The 26183-nt window shown below is 41.7% G+C and overlaps 3 protein-coding genes across 4 annotated transcripts; all 3 read right to left on the minus strand.

The window, feature by feature from the left end:
- Positions 1 to 342: 342 nt before the first annotated feature.
- LOC133886729 (protein DETOXIFICATION 21-like) lies at positions 343 to 5420 on the minus strand. 2 transcript variants are annotated; one of them, XM_062326526.1, is made up of 9 exons: positions 5252 to 5420; positions 4803 to 5158; positions 2369 to 2910; positions 2093 to 2179; positions 1844 to 1900; positions 1524 to 1762; positions 1321 to 1439; positions 1147 to 1233; positions 343 to 1021 (listed from the first exon to the last, which is right to left on the minus strand). In XM_062326526.1, the coding sequence occupies exons 2-9, from the start codon at positions 5103 to 5105 to the stop codon at positions 941 to 943; spliced, it is 1515 nt and encodes a 504-aa protein (XP_062182510.1). In that variant the 5' UTR covers positions 5106 to 5158; positions 5252 to 5420; the 3' UTR covers positions 343 to 940. The 2 variants fall into 2 exon arrangements, with proteins under 2 accessions (XP_062182510.1, XP_062182511.1); XM_062326527.1 differs by lacking the exon at positions 5252 to 5420 and having other exon boundaries at positions 4803 to 5245.
- Positions 5421 to 8466: 3046 nt separating this feature from the next.
- On the minus strand, positions 8467 to 13678 carry LOC133886181 (ethylene-responsive transcription factor WRI1-like). The gene is made up of 7 exons (XM_062325918.1): positions 13456 to 13678; positions 12794 to 12879; positions 12388 to 12396; positions 12178 to 12266; positions 11419 to 11543; positions 10856 to 10932; positions 8467 to 9292 (listed from the first exon to the last, which is right to left on the minus strand). The coding sequence occupies exons 1-7, from the start codon at positions 13656 to 13658 to the stop codon at positions 8748 to 8750; spliced, it is 1134 nt and encodes a 377-aa protein (XP_062181902.1). The 5' UTR covers positions 13659 to 13678; the 3' UTR covers positions 8467 to 8747.
- Positions 13679 to 16336: 2658 nt separating this feature from the next.
- LOC133887464 (uncharacterized) lies at positions 16337 to 20004 on the minus strand. The gene is made up of 8 exons (XM_062327427.1): positions 19467 to 20004; positions 19170 to 19238; positions 18999 to 19061; positions 18820 to 18897; positions 18001 to 18390; positions 17781 to 17918; positions 17404 to 17637; positions 16337 to 16907 (listed from the first exon to the last, which is right to left on the minus strand). The coding sequence occupies exons 1-8, from the start codon at positions 19908 to 19910 to the stop codon at positions 16521 to 16523; spliced, it is 1803 nt and encodes a 600-aa protein (XP_062183411.1). The 5' UTR covers positions 19911 to 20004; the 3' UTR covers positions 16337 to 16520.
- Between the last annotated feature and the right edge of the window lie 6179 nt (positions 20005 to 26183).

Consider the following 26183-nt stretch of genomic DNA (forward strand, 5'->3'; position numbering starts at 1 on the left):
TCATGGGGTCACCGTTGGGTTTTGGGTTCCCACCGGGTTCAAAGCCAGGGGTGAATTTTCACCCGTTAGCAGTTTCATGGTCGGGCTGGGTTTTGCATATCGGGTTTCGGATCGGATACGTTCTTGTTGCACCTAGCCCCGACCCATCCCGTTGCCAAGCCTAACATGAAGGAGACACCGAGATGGTCCCCACCCCTGCCCGTTGTACGATCGGTGGCCTTCGTGGCCGAGCCAGCCTCCCCTCGTGTGGGTTCGGTCTTACAACAACCATAACCGGTATGTACTTTGGTACTTCCATCCAATTTGATTTTGCCAAATTAAGGATTCTAGTGGAGAAAGATATGTAGCAAGAGCTCAATGGGTCCAAATATCCAACTAATTATGTGCAAGTATACATACAAACCACAAACAGTGCTCTGATGAGGACACAATTTAACTAAGAGCAAAATTATTGCCAAACTCACTGTTAGCGAAACAGCTCGCGTACATATATGCCGTGCCACTAACAAATAAGACTGTTTTTGAACCGGAGAATCACTACTGCCGGAGGTCACTTTCATTGCTTGGCTTGAGAAGGAACACACCCAATACATTTTATTTTGATTAAAAAACACACCTTCTGGGCAGGCTACAATTCCATCATTTCATTCTTGAGATGATGAAGAAATGTGTGTATCTGCCGAAAGGTCTCAAACGCAGAGCAAATCCTTTTTACGATGACCCACAATGTCCCACTTTGAAGGAAACAAATTCTACAGGATCTGATCCTTCAAAAGACACTGCTCTCAGTTGTTGGATCTCAGTGTGACACGTGCCTATCTTTTTCACGCACGCGCCACTCTCAGTTGTTGGATCAGAGACACACGATGTAGATTAGAGTCTTGCAAGAATGTTTTTTAATCAGGTCCTATAGATTTGTTTCCCACTTTAAAGAACCGGTTCAAGGATTTCCCCTCGAGCCTTCCAGTCTTCTGTTCTCTTCCATGTACCATCTCTTCAATCTCTCTTGAGAAATCTCCACCTGCGAATACGAATAAAGAATAATTCAACATATCGTGTAACCTTGTAGCAGTCCATGTCTTATCAATGAAGATTGCAAATAGCATAGTTCAGTACAATGGAAAGCAAACAATGAATCAAGGTAACCTGTTTTTCCCAGTTGGTCCTTAATGTTATGAACAGAAGCACAATGGTTTGGACTAGTGTTCCGAGCAGCATGCCAATCCAAATGCCCTACAACAAAGCACCAAGGGGACTGATGAGGAACACAGCTTAAAGCTAAGATGCACCAGACACAATGACAGTAGTGTATAATCTTACCTTCACATGAAATCCCACCACATAGCCTAGTATGGCTCCAAGAGGGATGCCAATCAAGTAGTAGGATGTAATGTTAACATAGGCCACTACACTTTGCCAGCCAGCACCAACAGCGACACCTAGGGATCATCAAGTAAAACAAGCTAAGTTAATAATTGTAATGTGTTTGCCATTCAATAAAATTAACCAAGAAGCAAATTAACCTGATAATACTGGCTGAACACTGTTCAACAAAATGGAGAAGGCTAGAAGAGGCGAAAGGTCAGCAACGGCATCGGCTACTGCTCGGCTCTCAGTAAATATGTAGGCAAGGCTTCCACGGAAGAGAAGGAAGAGCACGAACAACACAAATCCGATCAAGAAAGAAGTGGTGACCACATTGTAGATGGCGAACTTGGCCCTTCTTGCACTTCCAGCTCCAAGCTCATTTGCCACTCGCACCCTAAAGATTCATTGTATTATCATAAAAAATTTGGAAAACCACCCTAATTGATGAATACAAGTCTAAAGATAGAGTAGTTACCCTGTTGCAGCCAAAAAGCCGATAGAGATCATCATCTCCCAACCATTGATATTGAGGCTGCACATTTCACAAGGATTGACCGCAATGCTTAATTATGTTTTTTGTGACCACAAAAGGAACACTTAACCAGTACAATGACATACAAGTAGCTGTTGTTCTCAGAGTTGATACCAATTCTAAGTGGAAAACTACAGCATATGGAAGCCAGTAAAAGTAACTAATTGGGATGCACGGTAAACAATATCTTACCATATTGAGAGGGCATCAAGTGCAATCTCTGCATTCTTCATATACCCTGTGAGGAGCACCAATATGGTGTTGTACCACAATTCCAAACTGAAAACGCAAAGGCAAATGAATTTACATATGTCAGGCGCATCGAAAGTCTTGAGACTCTTGATAAAACCAGTAATTTATCATGATATGTAGGAGAGCACCTACTCAGCATGTGCATTGCTATTTTCTGACCATCAGAGTCATTTTTCTGAAACTTTGTATGTATACGCAAACATCAATACTGCTTACCAGAGCATCACACCAGAAGATAGCGAGAGCTTGATGATGGCACCAAGGTCGGTGAACGCAGCAGAGGAGAACCCCATCCATGTGAGAGGGCAACCACCGAAGAAGACGAAGGCAAGCTGCCCAAACACCGGGATCCACATGGAGATGACCATGGAGCCCATGACCCCGGCGATGCCGAGCTGGAATTTGACCGTCATGAGCCATGACAGAGTTAGGTGGAGGCCGAGGTTGAGCATGGCGAGGTAGGTGATGATGATGTTCTTGCTCTGCGCCTGCAGGTACATCTGGAGAGTGAAGGACCAGACGTAGGAGAACATGACCGGGATGTACCAGAGCGAGATGGTGCCGGCCACAGCAGAGATTTTGGGATCCTGGCCAAGGGCGACGAGGAGCGGCTCGGTGAAGAGGTAGACCGGGAGGAGGACGACGGCGCAGACGAAGAGGATGATCCAGGAGCGCTGCAGGTAGATTCCCAGCATGTGGTACTGCTTGGCGCCATAGGACTGGCCGCACAACGTCTCCAGCGCACTCGCCATGCCCAGCTGCAGTTCAAGATAATGCGGTTGCCATCCAATGCATAGTTAGATAAGCATGTGGAATGTAATCTGGGTATGCATATATGAAGGTATATATGCTCTGTGAAATTATATAATTTCCCGCTGTTCTAGTTTATACTACCTCTGTTTTCAAATAATTGACACCGGTACTGTAGTAACTAGTAGTTTTGACCAATAATAATTTTTGAAATATTTAAGTAAGTAAAATAAAAATAGTATTGTTAGATTTGCCATAAAAATAGTTTAAGTATGTTGTATACTTGGAATGATTTACGTGTGTATTTGTGAAAAATTGATGGTCAAACATTGATGTTTGAAATTAATGGTGACAGTTATTTGAAAACGGAGATAGTATATGTTAATTTCTAGTTAGTGCATGCATTATTACATAATACATTTAGATGGATTTACCAAAATGATATTATAGACGGTTTTAAACGAGATCGTATGTGATAATAATAAAGAGCAGTTATAACTTGGTGAGATACTTTTGAACAAACGGTTTTAGTTGGGTAACACAAGTCTGTATTTGTGAATGCCGGCCAGGAATGGAAGGAATTCTTGCAATGCCGTGATGACACGGTCACTGATTTTGATGTCCATGCTTCACCTTCAATTTCTTCCATGTGAGAAGAAACGAACTCGGTCCAATCAAACATCCGTCAATTGCACGTGCAAGAAAAAATCGACCACTGACATTTGTAAGAGGTACGGGTCCACTGAACCTGAGTATAGCAATACTGTTTTGCTACCTTTTTCCAGTACAAATTGGGACGTACACCAAACTCAACTCGAATACAATTGTGGGCCCAAAAATATATGGAGAAACAACTTCAAGTTGAGGTATTATATATCAGGCATGTATGGACCACAATAACAGTACTCGAAAATACAGTTGCATGCCGTATAAAGGAGGGGTTGGTTTTGCTCGATTTAAGTCGGGATCCCATTTAAGTCAGACACTAACAAAGTTGGTACCTATCATGCTCGTCTGTTGTGCGACAATATGATGGATGTCACGTCATTCCCAGGCCAGTTAGGTAAAGGTTGTGGTAGAAAAATTCTAGAAAATTTTTATGGTGGTTTTGGAGGAATTTGAGTTATCTATTTTTTAATTAGATAGTCTAAATTGATTAGAATATTATCCATTATTTAGAGGTAGTATAAGTAGTATACGAGAGAAATATATATAGTATAAGGGTATTTTTAGAAAAAAGAAATAGTATGGTAGTTATATTGTGCAAATTCATAGGTTTAATGTTTAGACTAGTTTGAATGCTGATTATTTGGTTGAACGATATTTTTGGGATTAGCTATAAAAAAAGATTGCAGTGCCCTTTAATGGTATGGTGGGTAAATATTAATACTATTATCATAATTACAGAAATATTCAATCACGTGAACGATCAGATTAAATTTATACTACCTCTTATCTACTGTAAAAAAGCTACCCATCTTCGTTATTGTCTACTGCATCACCATCACAGGGACTTTCGTCGGGTATATACACTATGATCCATTATATATTAGAGACGACCTTGTTGGAAAGTTAGTCACGTGTCGAAATCTTTTTTGGAAAACTAGTCGAATATTGTTGAAGAGCTTATTGGAGCTTTGTTAACATATGTTTCTGTTCTTATTATATTTAAGAATTAAGTTAAATTAAATCCGAAAGTAATATTTTTCCAACACTAACCTCGCATGCTAATGAATTTGCCGTCGCTTAATCACTTACCGTACGGAAGTAGCTACAAGACGACGAATCGAGAGGGCTATCGAGAAGAACACACGTATAGATCTCATGTTCATATTGACGTATGCGTATGACTCATGAGGATATGAAAGGAGACGGCAAAAGTGAGCAATCACGCAGGTACCAGTATGCCGTTGCTGAATCTCATGAGGACGGTGGAGACGAGCGCGTAGGCGGCGAGCTCGGTGGCGCCGATGTGGCCGATGAATGCCTGGCTGATGACGGTGACGCCGAAGGAGGAGAAGCGCGTGAAGATGGACGGCCCGGCCACCACCCACAGCTTCTTGTTCTCCTCCCACGCACGACGACCCAGCGATAACGACGAGTCGTCCTCTTCCTCGGCCTCGCTGCTGCCGCCATCTCCGTGGGCGGCCGCCGGCCGAGGCTCCAGCAGAGGCACCTTCTTTTCTTCTCCGCTCTTCTCCATCGGTGGCGCCGTCGGAGCTGCTACGTGTTACTTTCTTCCTCGACTAAGAGCAGCTGTACTGTGTATGATTCAGTATCTAGCGCGAGAAGAGAAGATACATATATATAGAGAGAGAAGGTGTGCGAATTGAATCTTGAAGAAGATACCAGGGAGGTAGCTGAGGTGTGAATATTCTGCAGATGGCAGCAGCACACACAGTTCTATATATGGAAATGTGTTGTTGCGGGTGGAGGCGCGCATGCGTATGTTAGCTGAGGCAGAGAAGATGGATGGTAGCAGCGGCTGAAAGGTGAGGAGGTAAGTGAATCATGTGGCCACGAGGTGAAGGCGTGAAGCACGCCTCCTCTTGTTCCCATTCCGACGACTGGCGATAGCCAGAATGGGGCTTGTGGTGCGGGTGGTGGCACGTAGGCACAGATCGACGACTGGCCGGATCGAGATGGATGCCTCAATCGTCGCCATTAGTGCACGCGGCCCTCAGTACTCAGCCCCTAACCCCACCCCCCACCCCCCAAAAAAACTGTAGCGGCATGCTGCATGGATGCCCGCCATGTGTACACATGCAAGCATCTCAAAGATTGAAACACCCTGAATGCAGCATTCTCAGCCCAACATCACCAAAGCATGCATACTCCCGGATAGCCTGATCATCTTTCCAGAAGAAATTAGCTATTACTATAAAAAATAGTTTTTAGAGGCAGTTAGTGATCCATTTACATAGGTGTTTAGCCACCATCTTGAGTCGAAAACCATTTTCACAGGTGCAAAAGAGATCACATGTGAAAATCGATTACTATAGGCGGTTTCTTAAGCGATCCGTCTGTGAAAACCGATTACTATATGCGGTTCTTTAAGTTGACTACCTGAGAAACCGATTACTATAGGTGTTTCCTTAAACATGCCGTCTGTGTAAATCGATTACTATAGACGGTTCCTTAAACGGATCGTCTGTGGTAGTCAGTCCACGAATTGACTCTTTTTTTCTTGAAAAAAGCGGGGGGAAATTACACCTAAGGAACCCCGCGGCCACGAAGTCACAAGTCATGCGATTTTTCGCTCGAAATACGCATGCATGCGGTTGTTGAGAATCCAACCTAGAACCTACTCCTTGCTCGAAGCTACTTACTATCTCACCATAGAGTGTTTATTGATGATGATACGATATGCTTTCGTTTTATTCTTTAGTTACTAAAACTTTAGATGATCATTTGGACATCTAAATAATTTTAAATAAAAAACTTTATAACTACAAAGTTATAAATCTCGTTGAGGACTATAATTTTATATAACTTTTGTCCCCATCCGATTTAGTATGAAGAAGCAATGATTTTTTAAGATAAGATATTATCCATTATCAGAGATGGTTCATATAAGTCGGATGGGGATAAACTTTATATGAAAATTATAGCCCTCGATGAGATTTATAATTTTGTAGTTGAAAACTTTTTCATTTGAAGTTATTTAAATATACAAATAATCGTTTGAAGTTTTAAACATAAGAGATCAAAAGGAGTGCATATGCTATTGTCATCACTATTACTTCTGTAAATCAAGTCTCTAAATCCTCCCTAATCCTGTGGAATTAAAGTCATTTCAGGAATCCAAATTTTTTAGGATTCTTTATATTATCAATAAAATCCTTATGCATCTAAATAGTCGGTCCCTTCCTTATCTTACATGCCAACCTTGTAGGTCACTATCTTATCATCTTTCTTCTTTTTAAGAAAATAGTAGAGATCTTTGATCTTCTTCTTGTTGATCTTGTTGGAGATGTTGGAGTTGGTAATATTCTTTTTTTTCTCCTTGTTATTGAGTTGCTTATATTAATAGAACTTGTGATAACAATAGCATATACTCTTCTTTTGATCTCTTATATCTGAAACTTCAAACGATTATTTGGACATTTAAACGACTGCAAAAAAAAAGTTATAGATCTCATCGAGAGTTACAATTTTTATATAAAGTTTGTCCCTATACAACTTCATATGAAAAAATTATGATTTTTTTAGATAAACTATCATTCATTACTAGAACCGATTCACATAAAGAACCTGTGAACCATCTCTAGAAATGATATTACATTATCAGAGACGGTTCACATAAGAAACCGTCTCTGAAAATGATATTTTACATAGACAGTTTCTTATGTGAACCGTCTCTGATAATTATCTCATTACTAGAGACGGTTCACATAAGGAATCATTTCTAGAAATGACCTTTTACACAGATGATTATTTATGTGGATCGTTTGTGGTAATCATCCTATTTTTAGAAGCGGTTCACATAAATAACCGTATCTAAAAATGAACTTTTACACAGACAGTTTCTTACGTCGCCCGTCTCTGAAAATCGTACATTACCATATGCGGTTCACACTCTGAAAATGACCTTTACACAGACGACTTCTTATACCACATGCCTCTAAAAATGGCCCAGACGGATTGTCATATCAACCGCATGTGAAAATGCACCTTGGATATCCTAAAAATTATTTTTTTATAGTGTATCTGACCATCCTCCTTATCCAATTATATGGCAGGATCATCTATTTGCTTATTCCAATTATATGGCATAAACAGCCTTGATGAGGCCGATGAGCTCTCATTCGTAGGCCGCGAGCTTGGCGTGGTGCGATGCGAGGACGCGACTGAAGAAGGCGAGCTAGTTATATGGAATTCAGTGTGAGTATCCCTCACAGAAGATATTGATCTCTGCATTATTAATGGTTTCCCATTCGATCACCTTGTTCAGTTATCTTTATTTCCATTTTATCAGGAGGTTCTAAAGTCTACACGAGTTCAGTTAGAGCAAGAGCTTACACTCGGAGGCATTTCTAGTGTTCAAAACATGCCGTCATTCAGAATGTTAAAAAGGTAGCCCTGTTCTCCACAGGAAAGGAATACTGTTACCTGTTGATATGCTGTTTAAATATGTTGTTCATTCTTTTGCCGTATGTTCAAGATGTAATACTCTGTATATTGGTCATAATATAAGATTCCAGTTCATATATGATACCTTGAAAAAAAATACTTGTCTAAAACTTTTGACATTATATTTTTATTTCTTTGGGCAACCGGTGACGAATTGTATTTTAGTATTTCTCTGGGACAACTATCTGCTTTTGAAAAGATGTCACATTTGTATGGAATAAAAATATACAAGGTCTTCTGTTAAGATTACTCTTCATTGGAATCGAAAAGGAAAAAGGCTGCGTTCCTCAATCTGGAGCTATTAGGGTTTACAGCCTTGTAAAATTGTGGAAAGGAACAAATATGTGCTAGTACATTGCCTTGTAAAACTGTGAAACTACAGAACCATTGAATCGCACTTCAGATTAATTAGAATGTGATTAGTTGAATCTAGACAATCTCTTAAGGTTAGTCAAGCAGCCTGGAGGAAAAAGAATTAATGAACAGTAACACACTTGTCTGATGCCAAGTTGAATGCCGTGGTGCTTTCTAGAATCTCTCTTTGCTAAGCCACCACCTGAGCAGCCAGTCTACAAGAAGTTCAGCTTCTTTGCAGCAGTGCTGCAGTGGCATTATTATGGCATTAGACAAAGTATACCAGCACAGGACACCTGAAAAGTGAAAACCTCCTTGGACATGTCACACAGATACACGCACGCACAGGGAGACTCAATTAATTGCACACACTGATCATTGTTGGAGGATGTATTCCCTCTTCCATGTCTGAAACCTTCTTCAGCTTATCGTCACCTTCTTCAGACAAACTGAAATCTGCCAGACCTGCACCATCCTTGCTGCCTTCGTCAACCGCAGAACACCCTTCAAACAAGCACCCAATGTTGCTCTCGAAGGCTGCGTCGTTGAACCACTCGCTCAGATTGATGGAGCTGCTGAAGTTAGTTCTAGACATGGTGTCCAATTCATAATCCATGCAAGGGCTCCATAAGCTCTCTTCGATGCCGTCATCGACCACAAGGGGCTCTGCAATGTCATCAGGCGTCTTCCCTTCGCTTGAGTCGGGCTCTTGGACCATATTTTCGCTTTGGTCAGGTTGAGGTTCTTGGTTGAGTGCTGGCACCACCTGTGGATCCTGTTGGAGCTGCGCCAGTAACTGCGGGTGGTCCAGGTAGCAGCTAATGTCGAAGTTGGTTACAGCATTGGCGCCTCGGTATTCAATGGCTGCGAGATCATAGGCCTTGGCTGCCTCCTCTTGAGTATCTGTAGAAAGAGAAATGGTTAGTTTGTCTGAACAAGAGCAGATCATTCCGCACTACAGAATTTGAGAACTGATTGTGTCTATTTTTGCCTTCATTAAGGTATAATAAAATGCTGCAAGATTGCAGTGCATCTGGAGTAGAAGGCAAACATTTAGTGACAGATTCGGCTGTATTCTTGAAAATATGAGAATGCTAAATGCAGGAGATGATCAAATATTCAGATACAGTTGTGTTGAATTGCACACTACAGGACTGTGACCTGCTTGCTGCTTGCACATGTGCCAGTGTCCGGACATGTCCACATATCACTAACCGTCTTTTTTTCTCTCACTCTCACTCTCTTTTGTGATCGTGCTAGCGGTGAAAGCAAATCTGTAGTTTGGATCCTGAATCTTGATCTAGTTTTTGAGTTTTGACAGAGGGCATGCTCCATGCACGTGAAGCGATCACTGGCTGCTGGTGCTGAGTCAGAGTCAGAGTCAAGAGTCACACAGCTAAGTGAAAATAGAAAGCCAGCAGCGATGAAGAATTGAAGATGCCTGTTAGAGTTAGTGCTAGCTCTTAGATAAGAGAATATATTTCTCAAAATTTATGCGGGTCCTGCTATTTATAATTTTTTTACCTCAGATGTTGAGGTGGGACCTACTAGCATTTGAAGAGATTGAGCAGACCCCACTTTAATATGTGAGGTATAGAAAATTGTGAGCAATGGGATCCGTATAAATTTAAAAAAAATATGATCTCTAGCTAACATTAGGTCTAACCATTAGAGATGCTCTTACCACTACTGGCAGTGGCATGGCAGGTGACTGCTCCAATCACATGATTTGTCACATGCGCTTGGAGGGCAGTGTAGTATTGGCTGGTAATTTCAGATTGGCTTGTTTATTTATGCTTAGTATTTTTAGGGCAAGTTGGGGGATCAATCTTCTGGGAACTGCCTACATGATAGTATCTTGGTCTGATGGTCTAGAATCTCGATCTAGGTAGTCAATAAGAGGACAATTATTTTTTAAAAGAAATAGGTAGGAGAGCTACCGATTATATTAACAAGAAGAAAATACCATATGAGTTAAAGGGACAAATGGAAATAAAACGAATAGAAAAAAAGGCCAAGGCTAGAGCAAATGGGATATTCTCTAGGGAAAAAAAAAGCGGCCTAAATATCGCGCTCCCGCAAAGTCCCAAGAGGAGGCCTGAGAAGAGGATTTTTTTTTTTCAGGAAAAGGGCATCAATAAAATATGCTCCTTTATCCTGCTGCATCAACAATATGCTCCTAAGAATATGCTTTCTGGAGTAGTTCAGAATACTAGTAAGGTGTCAATTGTCAAGTCAGCATTAAAGGGAACAAGAAATACAAGCCATTGAATTGTGTTGAAGGTAGGTTGATCCACCGTCATAAAATTTGGTTAAAGTTAGGTGGCCCCCTGCAGTATGTAGGACAATTCAAGAACAAACAAAGGTAGTAGTACCATTTAAATATTGGTAGACATTAGCTTTGCTCAAAGAAGAGCAAAGAGCGTGAATGGAAACTGGTAATATTAAGGGAGGAGGAGGCCACACCAAATGTTCCCAAGTAGAGGTATTTGTTCCCAAAGACTCGCCCAATCCGCGCCTCCCACCTTCCGTTGTGGTGATGCCTTTATTATTATTGAACAAAGAGAAACATCAATTGGTTGAATATATTATGAAACAAAGAGGTAAAAAATCTGCCTATTTATTAAAAAATCTCCTTTCTTTCTATTTTTTAATATATAACCAGTAAAGGACGATCCTACTGTTACATTAAAAAAAAATTAAAAATGGTTGAATATATTATGATCTCAATGAAATTCGAGACATCTCTACAATGAACATAGGTAAATAAGCCATATCTGACTTTTCTAGGTGCACAGAGCTGACACAAGAAAGAAATGAGCGCCATGTGTCATGGCTGGCGTGTGACGTGGCACGATGCATGTCACTGGCGTTACAGGTGGACCTCGTCTTATGCCGTGTCAGCAGAGTACAGGGCAGAAAGGTTCCTGCTTCTGAGTCATCCATTTTTGGCAGGTCTGCATGATGACACTTTTTTTCTGCATGTGGTAATTGAGCAGAGATAGCACTGTCGATTAGTTTGTCTGTACCTGGCGACCCCTCTGTACTTGGAGACGCCCCTGGAGAAGCCGCTGCTCCGGCGGCGGAGGGATGCCAGGTACTCCTCCCGCGACACCCCCTCCATCTCCGACCTCTCGCCCGCGTAATCCTCCACCTGCATCCATCAGCCAACGCATCATTCACAGATGTTTCTCCAAAATTAGTTTGATTTGATTCGATTCGATTCGATTTACTGGCTAACATGCATACGAACAACAAAACAAACTTTGACGGCCAGTTACTCCTGCTTACGACCACACATTAATCAAGTCTCGTCTTGTCTGTGTTTCAATGTGTCCTACTTGCTACAAGCCGACAGGTATTGCGAGTCATTGATCAATGTCATCTTGTTTCTCGTGTAGCGTTTTGCTGTGTTTTGATTGTGGTTGTGTGCATCTATGATATGCAGAGGTCAAAAGTAAACTATTGTATAGTTGAATTATTTTGATTATTTTAATGTAACGATGATAGATAACAAAGCTTTCTTTCAAAAAAAAAGTAGCTGTCTTGTTCATAATTAAGCAGAAAAGAGCAATTTTCACTTCACTCCTCTCTGGGTTGTTTGGCCATGCACAATATACAGGAGTTCGGCAGGAATAGGACGCATCCTGCCTGGCTCTTGCTAAATAGGGATCAGTGCATTTATTTTTTTATTTGTTGTGCCAGAAATGACGAAACCCATAATGAATGAACGAATGATTCTTCTGACAGTATAAGAACAGTTTTGTTTTCTAGGAGCAGGAACTTACTGGGAAATTCAGCACTGTTTCAGGACCCCAATACTTGAGCGCTGCAAGGTCATACGCCCGAGCAGCTGCCTCCTCGGTATCATAAGCCCCTGCAGATAATAGACAATTGCTTCACATTAAGACAAGGATGCAGGTCACGAGATGATCTGGAGACAAGTAACATGAATCTGGCAAGACAGCTTAAGTATATTTGGTACTTGTGGGACTTACCCAAATAGACTATTTTGAGGGATAGTCAGCAGAACAGCAGTAGATGACAGTCACAGTCACATCACCAGGCAAGGACCCGCAAAGATAACAGAAAAAAAAGAAAGGAGATAAACAAAGCATGATCAGAATGTCAGCCTTGTAAAATTCGATGCACTTTAAACTGAACTTCATACTAATGACAGATGCATCAGGATCCTTGCAGAAGAAAAAGGACCTGGATTTCTATTGCTATTACTGCACAATCCTCGTATTAGACCTTTCCATTTTCCCTTTTTTTAAAGAAAAGAGATATGAGGAACCGATTTTCAAAAGAAGAACAAATAGTTACGAGATAATACTTGAGATCCTTTCTTTTGAGACTAGGTGTTTCTTCAAGTAAGTGTAAATGCATTTGTGACACACGCACCTTGCCTGCCTTTCTTCTTGTTCTGAAGCGAGGTGAGGCAATGCTTGTCCCAGAGATGCGCCTCGAATCTGCCCGTCCACCTGTGCCTGTTTCCACGCATGCAATGCGACGCGTATATTGGTGAGCAGCAGCAGCAGCAGCATTAATTCATTAATTTACAATCTTACAGCACTTGCCTTACAAGAAGGACGGGGAAAAGAAACTTTTTTTTTTCAAGAAATTGACCACCTCAATCAAAACCAGTGAGCAGGGCAGTAATGCGGATCAACTAACTTCCTACTTCTTAGCTATCAGAAAACGACCTTTTGTTTCCTTCAAAATAATACTCATGGTGGAAGTGGAACAAGAAGAGAAAGAAGAAAAGAGACTGTTGGATTCAAAAACCGGCCGGAGAAAGAAGGAAAGTGAAGGTTCGCGTTCAAATCCGAAGAAAGCAGCTAGCTGATTGGGGATGTTCGATAAATGGATGGATGCTATGCGCAATCCTGCAGTGGTGATCAGCCACTGCACTCGTTCCTGATTGTTGTCGACAAACTTGACGGCAAGGCAACGCAGGATCCGCGGAGAATTGTGATTGAAATCGAAAGGATGATACAAGGGGAGAGAACTGGCGATCGGAATCAAGAGATGGGAATGGCATGCAGAGATGGCGAGATGCGTACCTGGTGACGCCCCTGTAGATTGAGCTCCTCTTCCCGGTGGTGGCGGCATTGGGAGGATCAGCCTGATCTTTCCTGGGCCTCTTGGCCTTGTTGGCCTTGCTGCCCTTCTGGGTCCTCGCCCTCTTGCAAATGGAGGAAATGGAGGAAGAGGAAGGAGACGACGGAGGAGATGGTTGCGGAGGAGGAGATCTCTCCATGGCCATGATCTCCGTTTGTTAATGATGCTGGTAATGCAGCTAATGGCCGACGAAGAGGTGGAGTAGGGGTTTTATACAAGAGGTGTGAGGTGGGGTTTTGGTTAAGATTTCCATAAGAGGGTAGCTCCCCGCATTAGTTTCACATGACACCCTGTTCCTTTTTTATTTTTTGGAGAGGGACAAAGGCACTTGCTCGCGTCGAGGGATCGAACCGGAACTGATTCCTCTTATGTAACATTACTGACACGTAGGTCAATTCTTAGTGAGTCTTACATGTCAACGACGATATCACCGGTGATGTTACATCATAGAATCTCTCTGTAATCGAACACGGGTCATGAGCTTGGCGCCCTTGCGCCTTGACCATCGCGATCTCGCATCGGGTCATGACACTCTGTTTCTTGTGATGCAAACGGTAAAAATAAAAAGGAGGCAAATCAAATGTCACTGCATGAAATTGATCTTACATTCTTTCATCAGTTCAGTTCCTGTAGAATTTGTGGAAAAAAAAAAGTTACGTTCGTTCTTGGAACAAAGTGGCAGTTACGACGAACTGATTGACAGACGGGAGTCTCTGGCCCTGGGCTGCAGAATGAGACGAGCTACAACATGTCTGTTTTCTCGCCTCTACTCCTTGGGCCCCGCCTCTCCTACTCTGCAACTAGTACATGTCACCAGCGTCGACACTTGGGCAGAGCAGAGCGATCCTCGACTGCACGAAAGCGGTTCCTCTTACCTAATTGCACGGGATGATATCGTCGCTGACACATGGAGTTCACTAAGAGTTAAGCCACGTATCAACGACCATGTCACGGTGCAATTACATCATAGGATCTCCTTCCCGGCTGCACCGTGTTGCGCATGCAAGAACCAAGGATCAGTCATTCTTCAGTCATCATGGTCAACAGTTACAAGAGAAAAAGGCAAAACAACCATCTTGAGTTCTTGATACATCAACCATGTGTTCAAGTTTGAGATTTGGCTAGAGAGGTGTGGTGGCGGCTCCTTGGGGTTCAAACACCAGTGGCCGAGATCAAAATCTTCGATTGGTGGTCCGATTTACGGGGACGCATCGATGCGGATCTTCGCAGGGGACTGGACTCGGTTATTCTCCTGATTTGTTGGAGGCTTTCGTTATCGCGGCATGCCATCATTTTCAGCAATCGCCGCCTTTCGTCAGACGCTTTGATCGCTTTAATCATAGAAGAAATCGCTAGTTGGTGCCAAGCCGGCGCCAAACATCTAGCGGTCACCATGGCTTGGCTGCACGCCAACGGTTCGGTCCTGTGATCCCTCCGGCATGCGGTTGCTGTCTTAACCTTGCTATTTCCTCGTAAACCGCAAATCCTAGTTTTCCTGTCGGCTTGTCTATTTGCTCTGGCGGCCTGGGTAATCCATCTAGTGGTCGTTGTACTCTAACTGTTGTATTCTGTTCGTTTCTCTTTCTTAATTCAACGATACGTATCTCTCTTGCGTATTTGAGAAAAAAAGTTTGAGAATCATGTTGTGTCGTGGGCATTCTGCAAATATGTGTTCAAGTTTAGCCTCACGACTTGTTACAGTGAACCAGTCCAGTACGATCAGAAATCTACTATGAATGATTAATCATCATGCTTCATACCCACCCTGTGTTCACATTCAGACATAGCAGACACATGTATCCACAACAAATCAACCGTAGCTCAACACAGATAGTTCCGTGCAGCAATCTGAGTATTCTGAACCCTGATGTTTGAGAGACTCAATATGTTGCTTGTAGTGCAGGTAATCAGGCGGGTGTTTGATTTAGTAGTTAAACCTCATTTCTCATCTACTTTTGCCTGTCTTTGAGTTGACCAAGTAAAAAGTTTTAGGTTGCCAGATTCCTGAACCAAGACAAAGAAATTCCTGAGCCTTTCCATCTAATCTCTCCCCAGTTATGCAGCTACATGCTTGCTTGAAAGTAACCTAGAAATACAACTGCCCACGTACTAAAGGAATTCCTCACCAATGGTTCCATAGACCTGCTGCTGCTGCTGCTACTACTACTACTACTACTACTAATAATAATAATAATAATAATAATAAAATAAATAAATAAATAAAAAGATGGCGCAAGTCAAACCTGCAGATTTTATGAGGATGGGCAAAAAGAGAACCCAAATCTAGAATTAACATGGACCACTCAGGGAGAGGAGTGTTGCAGAGCATGTTTTATTTAACACACTCCTTGTTGTCTTTTCAGGAGTGAGTCGTCTGTTTTTGCTACTGACGCCCATCGCGGTTGTTGTTTATCTCTAAAAACTTCTATCTTAATTGAATCAGCAGAGCTGCTGCCTCGTTCCGCAAAAATATAAGGGAGAGGAGTGCGACGACAACATGATATGTCCCCTCTAAAGAAAAAGAAACATGATATGTTCTCACAACAAATAAAACCTCGGTAATAGCATATATTGAATTGCAATGTCGACAACAAACACCAAGACTTGGATTTAGAATATAAAAGTATGGCATTCTCTATACTTCTGTACGGCATCTGTTGGGAGACTTGATCAGCTAAAATTAAAAGAAATGAGCCGACATGATATTTTTCTAATAAGATAATTGTTTCAGCACTATGCTATTGAATAGATGATAAATCTAATAGCTCTTCCCATAGTGCAAAATGATAGAAATTATTCCCAAGTAAACAAATTAGCATGCAGGGTTATTACAGAAACATGATAATAAGTCATAGCAGTAGCCGAAAATTCACATTCGCCAGGAAAAAAACAGATGCAGAATACCCCTAAAACACAAACAATTGCACAATGATAATCTCTTTATAATTACATCATGATAAATTACTTGAGTTCTTTTACCATTGGGCACTATTTGTTCTGTTCACTGTCAGAATATTCTAATGTTACAAATAAGAAACCCCCCATATTCTATTCGATTCTGAAAGGTCACCATATCCATAAGCAAGTCTGGATTTGCTTTCTGGGAGACATAGTCATCAGCAAAATAACTAGACCTCGTCTCTCGTAGCTCTTTATTGTTGCCCCTTCCAAAATTTCCAAGGTATTGCCGAAAATCACAATTTTCAACAGTTTTTGCTGGCTCAGTGGTGAAAGAGAAACAAGAACTGCTCTGTGGTGTGGCAAAGCCATCGAGATCATCACTGGAGTTGCTTCTAATTTTCAAACCAGTGGCATTTGTATGACTAAAGACAACACTGTCAGGCACATCAGATCCAGTTATGCAAATTGAGCACTGGGTTTGTTTGTCAGATTCCTGGGGAGGCAAGAAAACCATAAATGTCATTCTACTAAAATACCATGGAAAAATTCAAGATAAGGATATCCTATGAATCCATACATCAGACAAAAAAGTTGGGGCTTCAGGATGATCCCAAGCTCAAGTACAGTGCACCTCATGGGACCTCTATAAGCTATGGTAAGAAGCAGCATGTTTTCATATCCAAAATCAATTAAAAGGGTGTGTTTACATTTTAAATTTGTTTCTCCACAAAAAAAATGAAAAGATATAGAACTTCTGAATAGAATAATTGAAACTTTGCATTTTGCCCCATGATTCACAGCGCTTAACGTGTTGAAGATTATATCATGAGAAATATGGATGCACAACATATCCCAAGAATACTTCAAACATGACAGTCTCAATATAGGGCTACTGTGCATATCCAACAAATGGGAGCATATTGAAAAGAATCCCAATGAGCAAACTTGAACAGCAAGACTCCATGCACAGTTAAAATCGATTAACTAACCTCATGATGGCCACGTTGATCAGTTTGAGTGTGGGGTTCTTGAAAGCTTGATCTCCCTTTGTGGAAAAATCTACTGTTGCTCTTTGGTGGGACACTCACAACTGAATTTGGTTGAGGGTCCTCAGGTGATGAGAAATCAGTGCTATCCATTGTTGAAATTGAAACACATTCCTCAAAATAATTCATTGCCTCTTCAGCTAAATGCCTTGACACTTTCAGTCTTTCTATACTACTCTGAAACCCCAACACAAATATAAAGGTCAGCTCAAATGAAAAGCGAACAGGCAGCCCAAGATTTCATATTATCAACACAAATCAATCTCTAGATTGTACCGATAAATGGATCGTATTAAAGTCTGGAATAGTGAGTACATTACCTTTCTTCTTGGACGCTTTTTATGTGCCTCGGTAAAATTTGGAACTGTTACTATGTCCTTTAGCATTCTACTCAGCTCTTGTTCCCGCTGCTCTTCAACAGCCAAATCTGCCCGAAGCTTTCGAGCGCGTTCATGTGACTGCAATCAAGCAGCAAAAGGTTATAGTTTATAACTGCAATTAACTAAAGGCACAACACAGTTGGCACAACAGTTATCAGACCAGTTTGAGTTTGATTGTATATTCTGTTATATCAGAAGCCAGCTCAGAGGTGTCTGGATCAAACCCAAGAGGCATTTCCATTTGTTCCCGTTGCTGGTTTGCTCCATGGTGCAGAGTGTCTGAACCCAGCTCAGCAGCATCTGGATCAAACTCAAGAGGTATTTCCATTTGCTCCCAATGCTGTTTTGCTGCATTGTGACTTATGTCAGAAACAACCTCAGTAGCATCTGTATCAAAATCAAGAGGGATTTTCACAACATCTTCCTTTCGGTATTCTGTTGCATAATCACTTATATCAGAGATAAACTCAGCAGAATCTGGATGAAACTCAGGAGGAATTTCCAGAACTGGATCCACCGGGATGGTTGAATAGTTCTGCTGCCAAATGGCCTATTGATGAAAAAAGAAGAATAGTAGCATCAAGAACAACTTAACACAAGAGAATAAAATATGAATCAAAGGTTTAAACAGAATATAGTAGAGAAAAACAGCAAAGTCAAATTCAAAGCAAAAGCTGGAAAGAAAGGCAACTTTTCTCTTTTACACAGAGAATGTGGGACTAACAAATATTTCTAGAAAACACATTTTTCAGCCTGGCAATATTATATGCAGAGACAACATGCTGCAAACTCAGAGAAACAAGTGGGAATCATATTGTCGTATCCATTGTAATGATCCTAGAAAAAGGGAAAATTGCATATTTGCCACTCATTCGAGTTAGGAAACAATATGGACAAAGTCATCCTTTCTCGAGTTCATAGCTACGCCAAGGAATTGCAACAGACAATAGCTTAACATGAGTGATTGACTAATTCTTACGTGCTCAAGATGATGACCAGGTGAAGAATCAGCAGTGCTAGATACTGAATGAGTAGTTTCATCCATTTGTGGGCACCTCTGTGCACAATAAATACACATTAAGTTACTGACTTGTTCATGTTGCCAATAAACCCTATGGCACGTATCCTTTAATCAAACTCCACAAACTATTCACATACCACTTCGGTTGTTGATCCTTGAGATGAGCAACTTGCATAAGTTCCATTTCCTCTATGTTTTCCCTGTGAGGATGTTACTTTACGAGGATACAAGTTTCTTTAAAGTACATAATAGTCACACCATCCGCATAAACCATCCAATCTAAGTTTGACAAGAACCAGCTTACATACCTCTGGAACCGAATGCCGACTCCTCCATGACTGCAATTTCCTTGCCACATCCCTGGTTTCCGCATCGGTCTGTCAAAGTTAACGAGATAATAGCTTTTGATTAATTGGCATTCCTTGATGTCAGTCAGACTCAGATTGATGGGGATGGAATGCAGATTGGATCTTGATGCTCTATGTATTCCCCTATTCTATTGGCTTGATGATGTCAAGAGACAAAATTTAGAAGTTTTGCAAACCAATAGCTTTTTCTGGAGAGGCAATTCCCAGGTGAAAGTGAAATGTAAAGCAGAAACAGACCTCGGAGCCCCGGGACGGGCGTGCGTCGTCGGCCACCGACCGCGCCTGCGAAACTCTCCTCCCACCGACCGCACCAGCACTGTCCGCCGACGGCGCCGAGGCGGTGCGCGGCCGCTGAGGCGCGACGGACACCGACCGCGCTCTCCCTCCGCCGCGTCCCCCACCTTTGAGCGGCTGACGCCCTCTGTCCCGCCTCGCCACATCCCCGCCGCCGGAGCTAGTAGGAGCAGTCCCCGGAGACTGCAGCGTCGGAGAGGGCGAGGCGGATGGAGAGGTGGCGGCGCGGTCGAAGAGAGGGTTTGTGCGGGTGTTGGTGTACCCGTCCTGGAGGTTGAGGTCGCGGGGCGCGGCGCTGCGGGGGCACGGAGGCGGCGCAGGGCGGTCGTCGTGGGAGGAAGCGTGGAGGGCGCGGCGCGTGGTGGACTTGAACGCCGACGACGCCATCCGGTATTCAGGGAAACGAAACGGCGGCAACTGCAAGGATGGAGGGAAATGGAAGAAAGAAAGAAAGGGATTGAGAGGAGCGGGAAGCTGCTGTGGCCTGATGCCGGCGGAAGGATACCCTCCGACGTAACGTCACCCTCACATGGTAGATTAATTCTCACTAAGCTTTACGTGTCACTGATAATACCGTGAGATGATGTTATGTCAGAGTTTAGTGGAACCGTTTCCGATACCGGCCGGTGAGTAGTAAGTTTCCCCTCTTAGCTAGCTCCAACGGTTTTTCTTCGGAGATCAAAATTCTGTCGTGAAAAAATTTTCGTTCTCTTCAGCACTCCAACGATTTCCCTTCACAATGGGATTCCCAGGATCATTCTCTTCAGGACGGGATTCTCTCTCATTTCCCTTCACGATTCCTCTCAAAGAGAAGCTATTGGATATGAAAGAAAATAAAGGGAATGGGAACGGGAAAGGAAATCAGGAAGTGAACGAAATGAAGGGAATATGATTGGAGATGGTCTTAGAAAAAAATGTCGTGAGATGATGTTATGTAAGAGCTCAGCGAAACCGTTTTCGATGGGTGTAAGTTTTCTCCTCATGGAAAAAAATTATCGTGAGATGATGTTATGTAAGAGCTCAACGGAACCGCTTCCAATGTTAACCGGTGGGTAGTAAGTTTTCCGCTCGTGGGAAAAAAATTGTCGCGAGATAATGTTACGTTAGAGCTCAGCGGAACTGCTTCCGATATTGACTAGTGGATAGTAAGTTTTTCTCTCATGAGAAAAAAAAATGTCACAAGATGATGTTATGTTAGAGCTTAGTGGGACGGCTTCCGATACTGATTGATGGGTAGTAAGTTTTCCTCTCGTAAAGAAAAAAAATCACCCCTCTCTTTCTCGTAAGACTGAGATGTAGGTAGGGCTAAAAAAACAAAAAAAAAAGAGTCAAATCAATTTCAATTAACCGCTGCTGGATTTAGTATATCTAATATGAATTTGCGATCAGAACACATACGGATAGAACTTTTAAAAGGTTCTCGAAAAAGAGTCACGGTTACCAAAGTGGATTAAAAACAGTAAAATGAAAAGTTATCATATATATAATTTGGCATATATATTATTTGATATATATATATATAAATATATATATTAGTATTTGATATATATAATTAGTGTTTTTTAAAACCTTAGTTTGGTTCCTCCAATCTTGAGATGGTTTAATTTTAATTTCAGTCTTTCGACTTTGATACCGGTTATGTTTGGTCCTTTCTCTCAAAATCAAGCGACGCTAGTCGTTGACTCCTGGTGCTCCTTTGATGGTGCTTTTGCGGACATGGTAGTCTGAGTGGGATCCGTCGTGCCCCATCCGACGTCAGCACGCTCATTTAGTGGGTCCTCTCTCATTCTCTCTCTCTCTCTCTCTACCCCGTCTCATTTTTCTCCTTTCCCGGTGGAAATTTGGTTGGCCCAATCCAACCGCCGCACATCAACTCTCTTGTCGAGGATCCTGAATCCATCGGTGTTGCAGCAAGCCTGTGAGAAGATTGTGACGCGCGGTACGACTGACAAGAAATTGATCATTAAATAATTAAGAATTTGTCAAAAATATGGTAAATCCTAGAGATAGATGGTTATCTTATACAGTGTTTTTCATCATAAGATTTATAATCATCCTAAGTTAAACAAGATATGTGCCGATATTTTGGATAGTTTAGTGTGTTCTATACGAAAGTGGTCACCGAATTGAGAATGAGTCTTTTAGATATTTAAAAGTAATACAATTCAGAAAATTTACATCCGGAGACTCTGAGTATGATACATCTTCCCAACCCGATTATATAAGGAGGGAACAGGAATGTCTATAATAGAATCAAATTCCAAGCCAGACTATCAGACCCTAAGCCAAAAAAAATCATCTAACAAGGGAAGTGAGAAGTAACCAACCCTATTAAGCCTAGTCGAATAAAGGGAGAAAACAACTAGCGGAGATCCACATCATAGTCATATTATAATTATATTCATCCGGTAAAGGCTTCGAGATTTAGAATACGAAAAAACTTGCCAAGATACTTAAGATTAGATCTAGATATATCCCCATTATAATTATTTTTCTTGAGAATAAGCAAGATGGAACAGGATGTACACCTATTATCTTAAAGAAGTCTTGAACCTGTACAATATTTTATATACTTTTCTTCGATACGCACAGATAATAACTAGATATTCTAGTTTAAATAAGTATTTACATAATCACTCAAACGACATTACCCGTGAATCATGAAAAGACATTTTTTTTAGTCACCAGTGCTAATGGAGCGACTCAAAGAGAGCCTATGGCATCAGTTGTGCCACGTCAGCAAAAAAATGATACCTTAATAGTTAGAGATGCGGAGGATCGAACCACGTGCCTCTCGCATGCAAAGCGAGCGCTCTACCATTTGAGATTCATGAATCAACAATGGACATTTAGCTCGTATCATGTCCTAATCTTTTGTACCAGAACATTTAGCTCTATCACATACAGCGCAATATCCCGATCCAATTGAGCTACATCCCCGACTTTTATTAATTCTGCATTTTGGATATTATTATGATACTTTTCCCTTGCTCTCGTAAGAATTGATACTGGAACCTTCGCTTCGATGTGAATACCGCTGGTAGAAAATCTTCAGGATCCTACACTTTACATAATCCTAGCAACGTCATCGATGAAAAAATACAATAGAGCTGAGCTGAGCTGAGCTAGGGCAGATCCTGCGATTTTTGGTGGCCTGACGTGAAACTAAAAACAGGGTCCCCAATTAATAATTATCACATCGAACTCCTAAAAATTTATATCCTTAAGATCCCAACATGTCAATTGATGGCTTACTACAAATTCTACCAGTTATCACCGATTAGGACAAGAGCAGGATGCTAGGACTGTACGAGATGACAATTGGCGAGTAACCATATCACTAATTAGGCCAAGTCGCTGAGTCACCGTTGTTCGGGAGATTCAGCATAATGATATCTTTGGTGGTGTCGCCGACTCGCTATCAACTCCGCTTCCTACCCTCGGAGTCCCGCCGCCTCAAGGAGTCGAGGTCCTCGTGTCCTAGACTCCTAGGCCTGCGATGAGATCACCAGATGCCAGTACTAACCGCCAAACCTCCTGCGAAGGAACGTTTCTTTTGAGCCAGCCAAATGTCAAAGCCCATGCAACACTAATGCACGATATGGGAGGGCCTCTTGAGTTCTGGGGCCCAGGGTAGCCACCCCTCTTCTCCCCTCCAGGGCCGGCCCTGAGTTGAGCGCAGCAAGGATTGTCTGATATTTCAGGTCATTTTGCAACATGTATTGTAAGAAAAAATAGTGTGAAAACTTTTAGTCATAATCCAAAGAAATGAACTATGCATGATGGTGATTGCAAACCAAAGGCAATCTGGACTGATCTCCACAAGAATTTAGCAAACTAACTATCAAAAAGAGATGCTGGATAGTTTCTATATTGCTATATAAACAACATTATTCACTACCTTGCCAGTTGCGTTTAGCTGAGTTATACTTTGTTAAAATGACTCTTATAACCCAATAGCACAGAAAGATCTTTATTTTTAACAGGATTTTAAGGTTCCATAAGAAACGACTCAAAGGAATGATATCATGATTGAGTAAATCTCTATACATAGATTGAACAATAAAAAAACAATTTTTATTAAGTGGCCATTTAAAGGAATCAGTTTGGTTGTTTAAATGCACAAAAGCAACTTCATAACCAATTCATTCCATTTAGTTAATTTGTTCCCAGTCAATGCCCTAGGAAAGGACATATTAATTGGGTCCAAATTAATAGTTTGAGCAATTGTTACTTATTTCCTTCATACAATGTAATATAAATATGGGTATTGATCTTTAAGTGTGGAGGTTCCAAGCCACTTATCGTTCTAGAAACGGATTTGGGTTCCATTATTCAAATTAAATGTCCCCAAACTCAAGAACCAGTCTTTCACATTCATAAGGCTAGATCAAAAGTGTGAATTATCTGGTTTCCATTGCACTTCGCCAATAGTTTTATTTCTTAAGTACTTCTTTCTAATATGTTGCCATACCCCATCTTCAATGTTAAGTTTAAAAAGCCATTTGCCAAACAAACACCCATTTTGGATATTAAGGTCTTAGATTCCCAAGCCTTCTTAATCCTTCTATCTACATAAGACCTCCGATTTAGCTGGTCTATACTTTTTTATGTGTATTCATTGTTTTGTCAGAAGAATCTAAGACTTTTAATAGTCTGTTTTTTAATATAATTCCTCTAGGGATCTAAAAAGACATCGACAACATATACGCCATGAGACTACTCAGTATCGAGTTGATTAAGACTAGCCGATCTCCAACCATCGAATGTTTACATTTCCGGCTACTCATTTTTTTCTGAAATTGGAAATTCTGTTGGGCGACGTTCTCGAGAAATTTCAATTGGATAATGATCGTCTTTAGTTTAAGCAATATAAGAATTATGGAACAGATGCGCACAGGCATACAGCACCACAGCTAGGCAATCGAGGCATACAGATTTCTAGCTGGATTACACTACATGATTCTAATTTTAATCTAATCATGATGCTGTGCTGACTGCTGACATAGTTCTTTCTTCAAGCATAAACTCCCAAAGCTGGTGACAGAGTTTTGTCTCTTTTTTGTTTCTCCCTGTAGATCGTTTTTTAGTTGAGATTTCATATGGTGTTTCAGCGCTCAATCTTTCACTTGTGTGATTTTTTCCCATAATTTCTCTTGGCCGTTTGAATCGCAAATGAAGTGAAACTGAAACTCCAAGTCTCCAACACGCAGGGCTGCAACATTCGTCTAGAAATTCTCTTTCTTGGTTCTCCGACCACAGATCTGAAATTCTCACAGTGATTCTCCATTGTATCATTTGTGTCTGGGAATTTTTTCTTCAGATTTTTGTCGTCGCGAATCGACTGAGAAATGAACTGGAATACAGGTCAGGGGTGGTCGTTATCTGAAATACCGACCACCCCAGGTCTGGAATTCTCTTCTTTTGTTCTCCCTCCACAGGCAACGGCTGAGCTTGAAATTTTATGTACTGTTTATCCATATCATCCCCAATGTCTGTGATTTATTTCATATTTTTTCCATCGCTGTTTGATTGGGAAACAAAGTGAAATAGGAGGTCAAGGGGTAGTCAGGGCGCAGCTGCTCCCTGCTCTCTACTCGCACACAACAAGACCCAACATCTCCGTGCATACTCATCAGCTTCAGCCCAGGCTGTCCAACGTCGCTACCGATGAGCTCAGCCGGCGCTCCAGCAAGTGCAGCTGCTCCCAGGGGTGCCGGACCGTCGAGTGATGCGCTCCTCGTCCACACCGCCCAGCTCTGCGGGCTTCTACAGACTGGAGGGTGATAGGTTGCTGGTGGACGCCATGGCGGATCGCACCTGGGGTCCAAGTGTAAACATGTCTGCTTCGCAGAGATCTTACTGTCTCTCAGGTAAATGTTGTTTAAGCTCAGTTGGATTTGAAGTTTGCAGAGCATAGACAGTTCAGTTCACTTTAGAAATAAGTCCCATCTGCAGTCATCCAGCTCCAAACAGCATGTGGCATCCGTTAGAAAGATGGACTAGTAGTAGCTCTACTCAAGTGCCGGAAGGGAAATTTCCACAAGGGCTTATGGACGTAATGTTTATCAGGATCTTTTATTTGGGTTGAGATTTATATTAGGGGGCAGATAAAAAATCATAAAAAAGGTAAAAAGATCAATAGATGAAAAAGTATCAGGTGGAAGAGATGGACGACTTAGTTATGCCCTACATGCACAACACATTATAGAGTTGTATTTTCCTCCAAGTGCCCCATGTTACTTGAGTTTGTCGTGCATCTACCACTGCGGTCCAAGAGCAAAAAGGCCAAGAATGTTCCAATGATTGCAGAGGAGCAAGGCAACAAGGAGCTCGGCAATCAGGTAACTTGGCCAACTGATCGCCGATCAAATCTGCGGAGTTGGGAGACAGATGGTCCTTGGCCAACCCCTCTTCCATGTGGAGAGCCACAATTAGTACTGCATTGTTTACTCTTAATCGATCATGGCATTTTCACTTGGTATATATGTTTAACTATCTCCTCGTACTCATGCATGTAATGTGATGAGTAGCCAAGCAATAACCCCTCCCACTGCAGAGTTGAGACAAGAGTAGATTTGAATACTGAATTGGATATGTACTGTCCGATCTTACTCCGGACTCCAGAGCATGCTATCTGTGTCTGATACGTCTGTGACC

This window comes from Phragmites australis, chromosome 12 (genome assembly GCF_958298935.1).
Source record: "Phragmites australis chromosome 12, lpPhrAust1.1, whole genome shotgun sequence".
Classification (NCBI taxonomy): domain Eukaryota; kingdom Viridiplantae; phylum Streptophyta; class Magnoliopsida; order Poales; family Poaceae; genus Phragmites; species Phragmites australis.

Coding starts and splice junctions, on each gene's coding strand:
- LOC133886729 (XM_062326526.1), bottom strand. CDS start 5,105: ATGGAGAAGAGCGGAGAAGAAAAGAAGGTGCCTCTGCTGGAGCCTCGG. Junction 2,180..2,368: donor TCTTCTGGTGTGATGCTCTG/GTAAGCAGTATT, acceptor TTGCGTTTTCAG/TTTGGAATTGTGGTACAACA. Junction 1,901..2,092: donor CTTGATGCCCTCTCAATATG/GTAAGATATTGT, acceptor TGAAATGTGCAG/CCTCAATATCAATGGTTGGG.
- LOC133886181 (XM_062325918.1), bottom strand. CDS start 13,658: ATGGCCATGGAGAGATCTCCTCCTCCGCAACCATCTCCTCCGTCGTCT. Junction 12,880..13,455: donor ATCTACAGGGGCGTCACCAG/GTACGCATCTCG, acceptor GCGTGGAAACAG/GCACAGGTGGACGGGCAGAT. Junction 10,933..11,418: donor AAGTACAGAGGGGTCGCCAG/GTACAGACAAAC, acceptor ATAATAATAAAG/GCATCACCACAACGGAAGGT.
- LOC133887464 (XM_062327427.1), bottom strand. CDS start 19,910: ATGGCGTCGTCGGCGTTCAAGTCCACCACGCGCCGCGCCCTCCACGCT. Junction 17,919..18,000: donor ATACAATCAAACTCAAACTG/GTCTGATAACTG, acceptor GCTTGATTGCAG/TCACATGAACGCGCTCGAAA. Junction 17,638..17,780: donor AAAAGCGTCCAAGAAGAAAG/GTAATGTACTCA, acceptor TTGGGGTTTCAG/AGTAGTATAGAAAGACTGAA.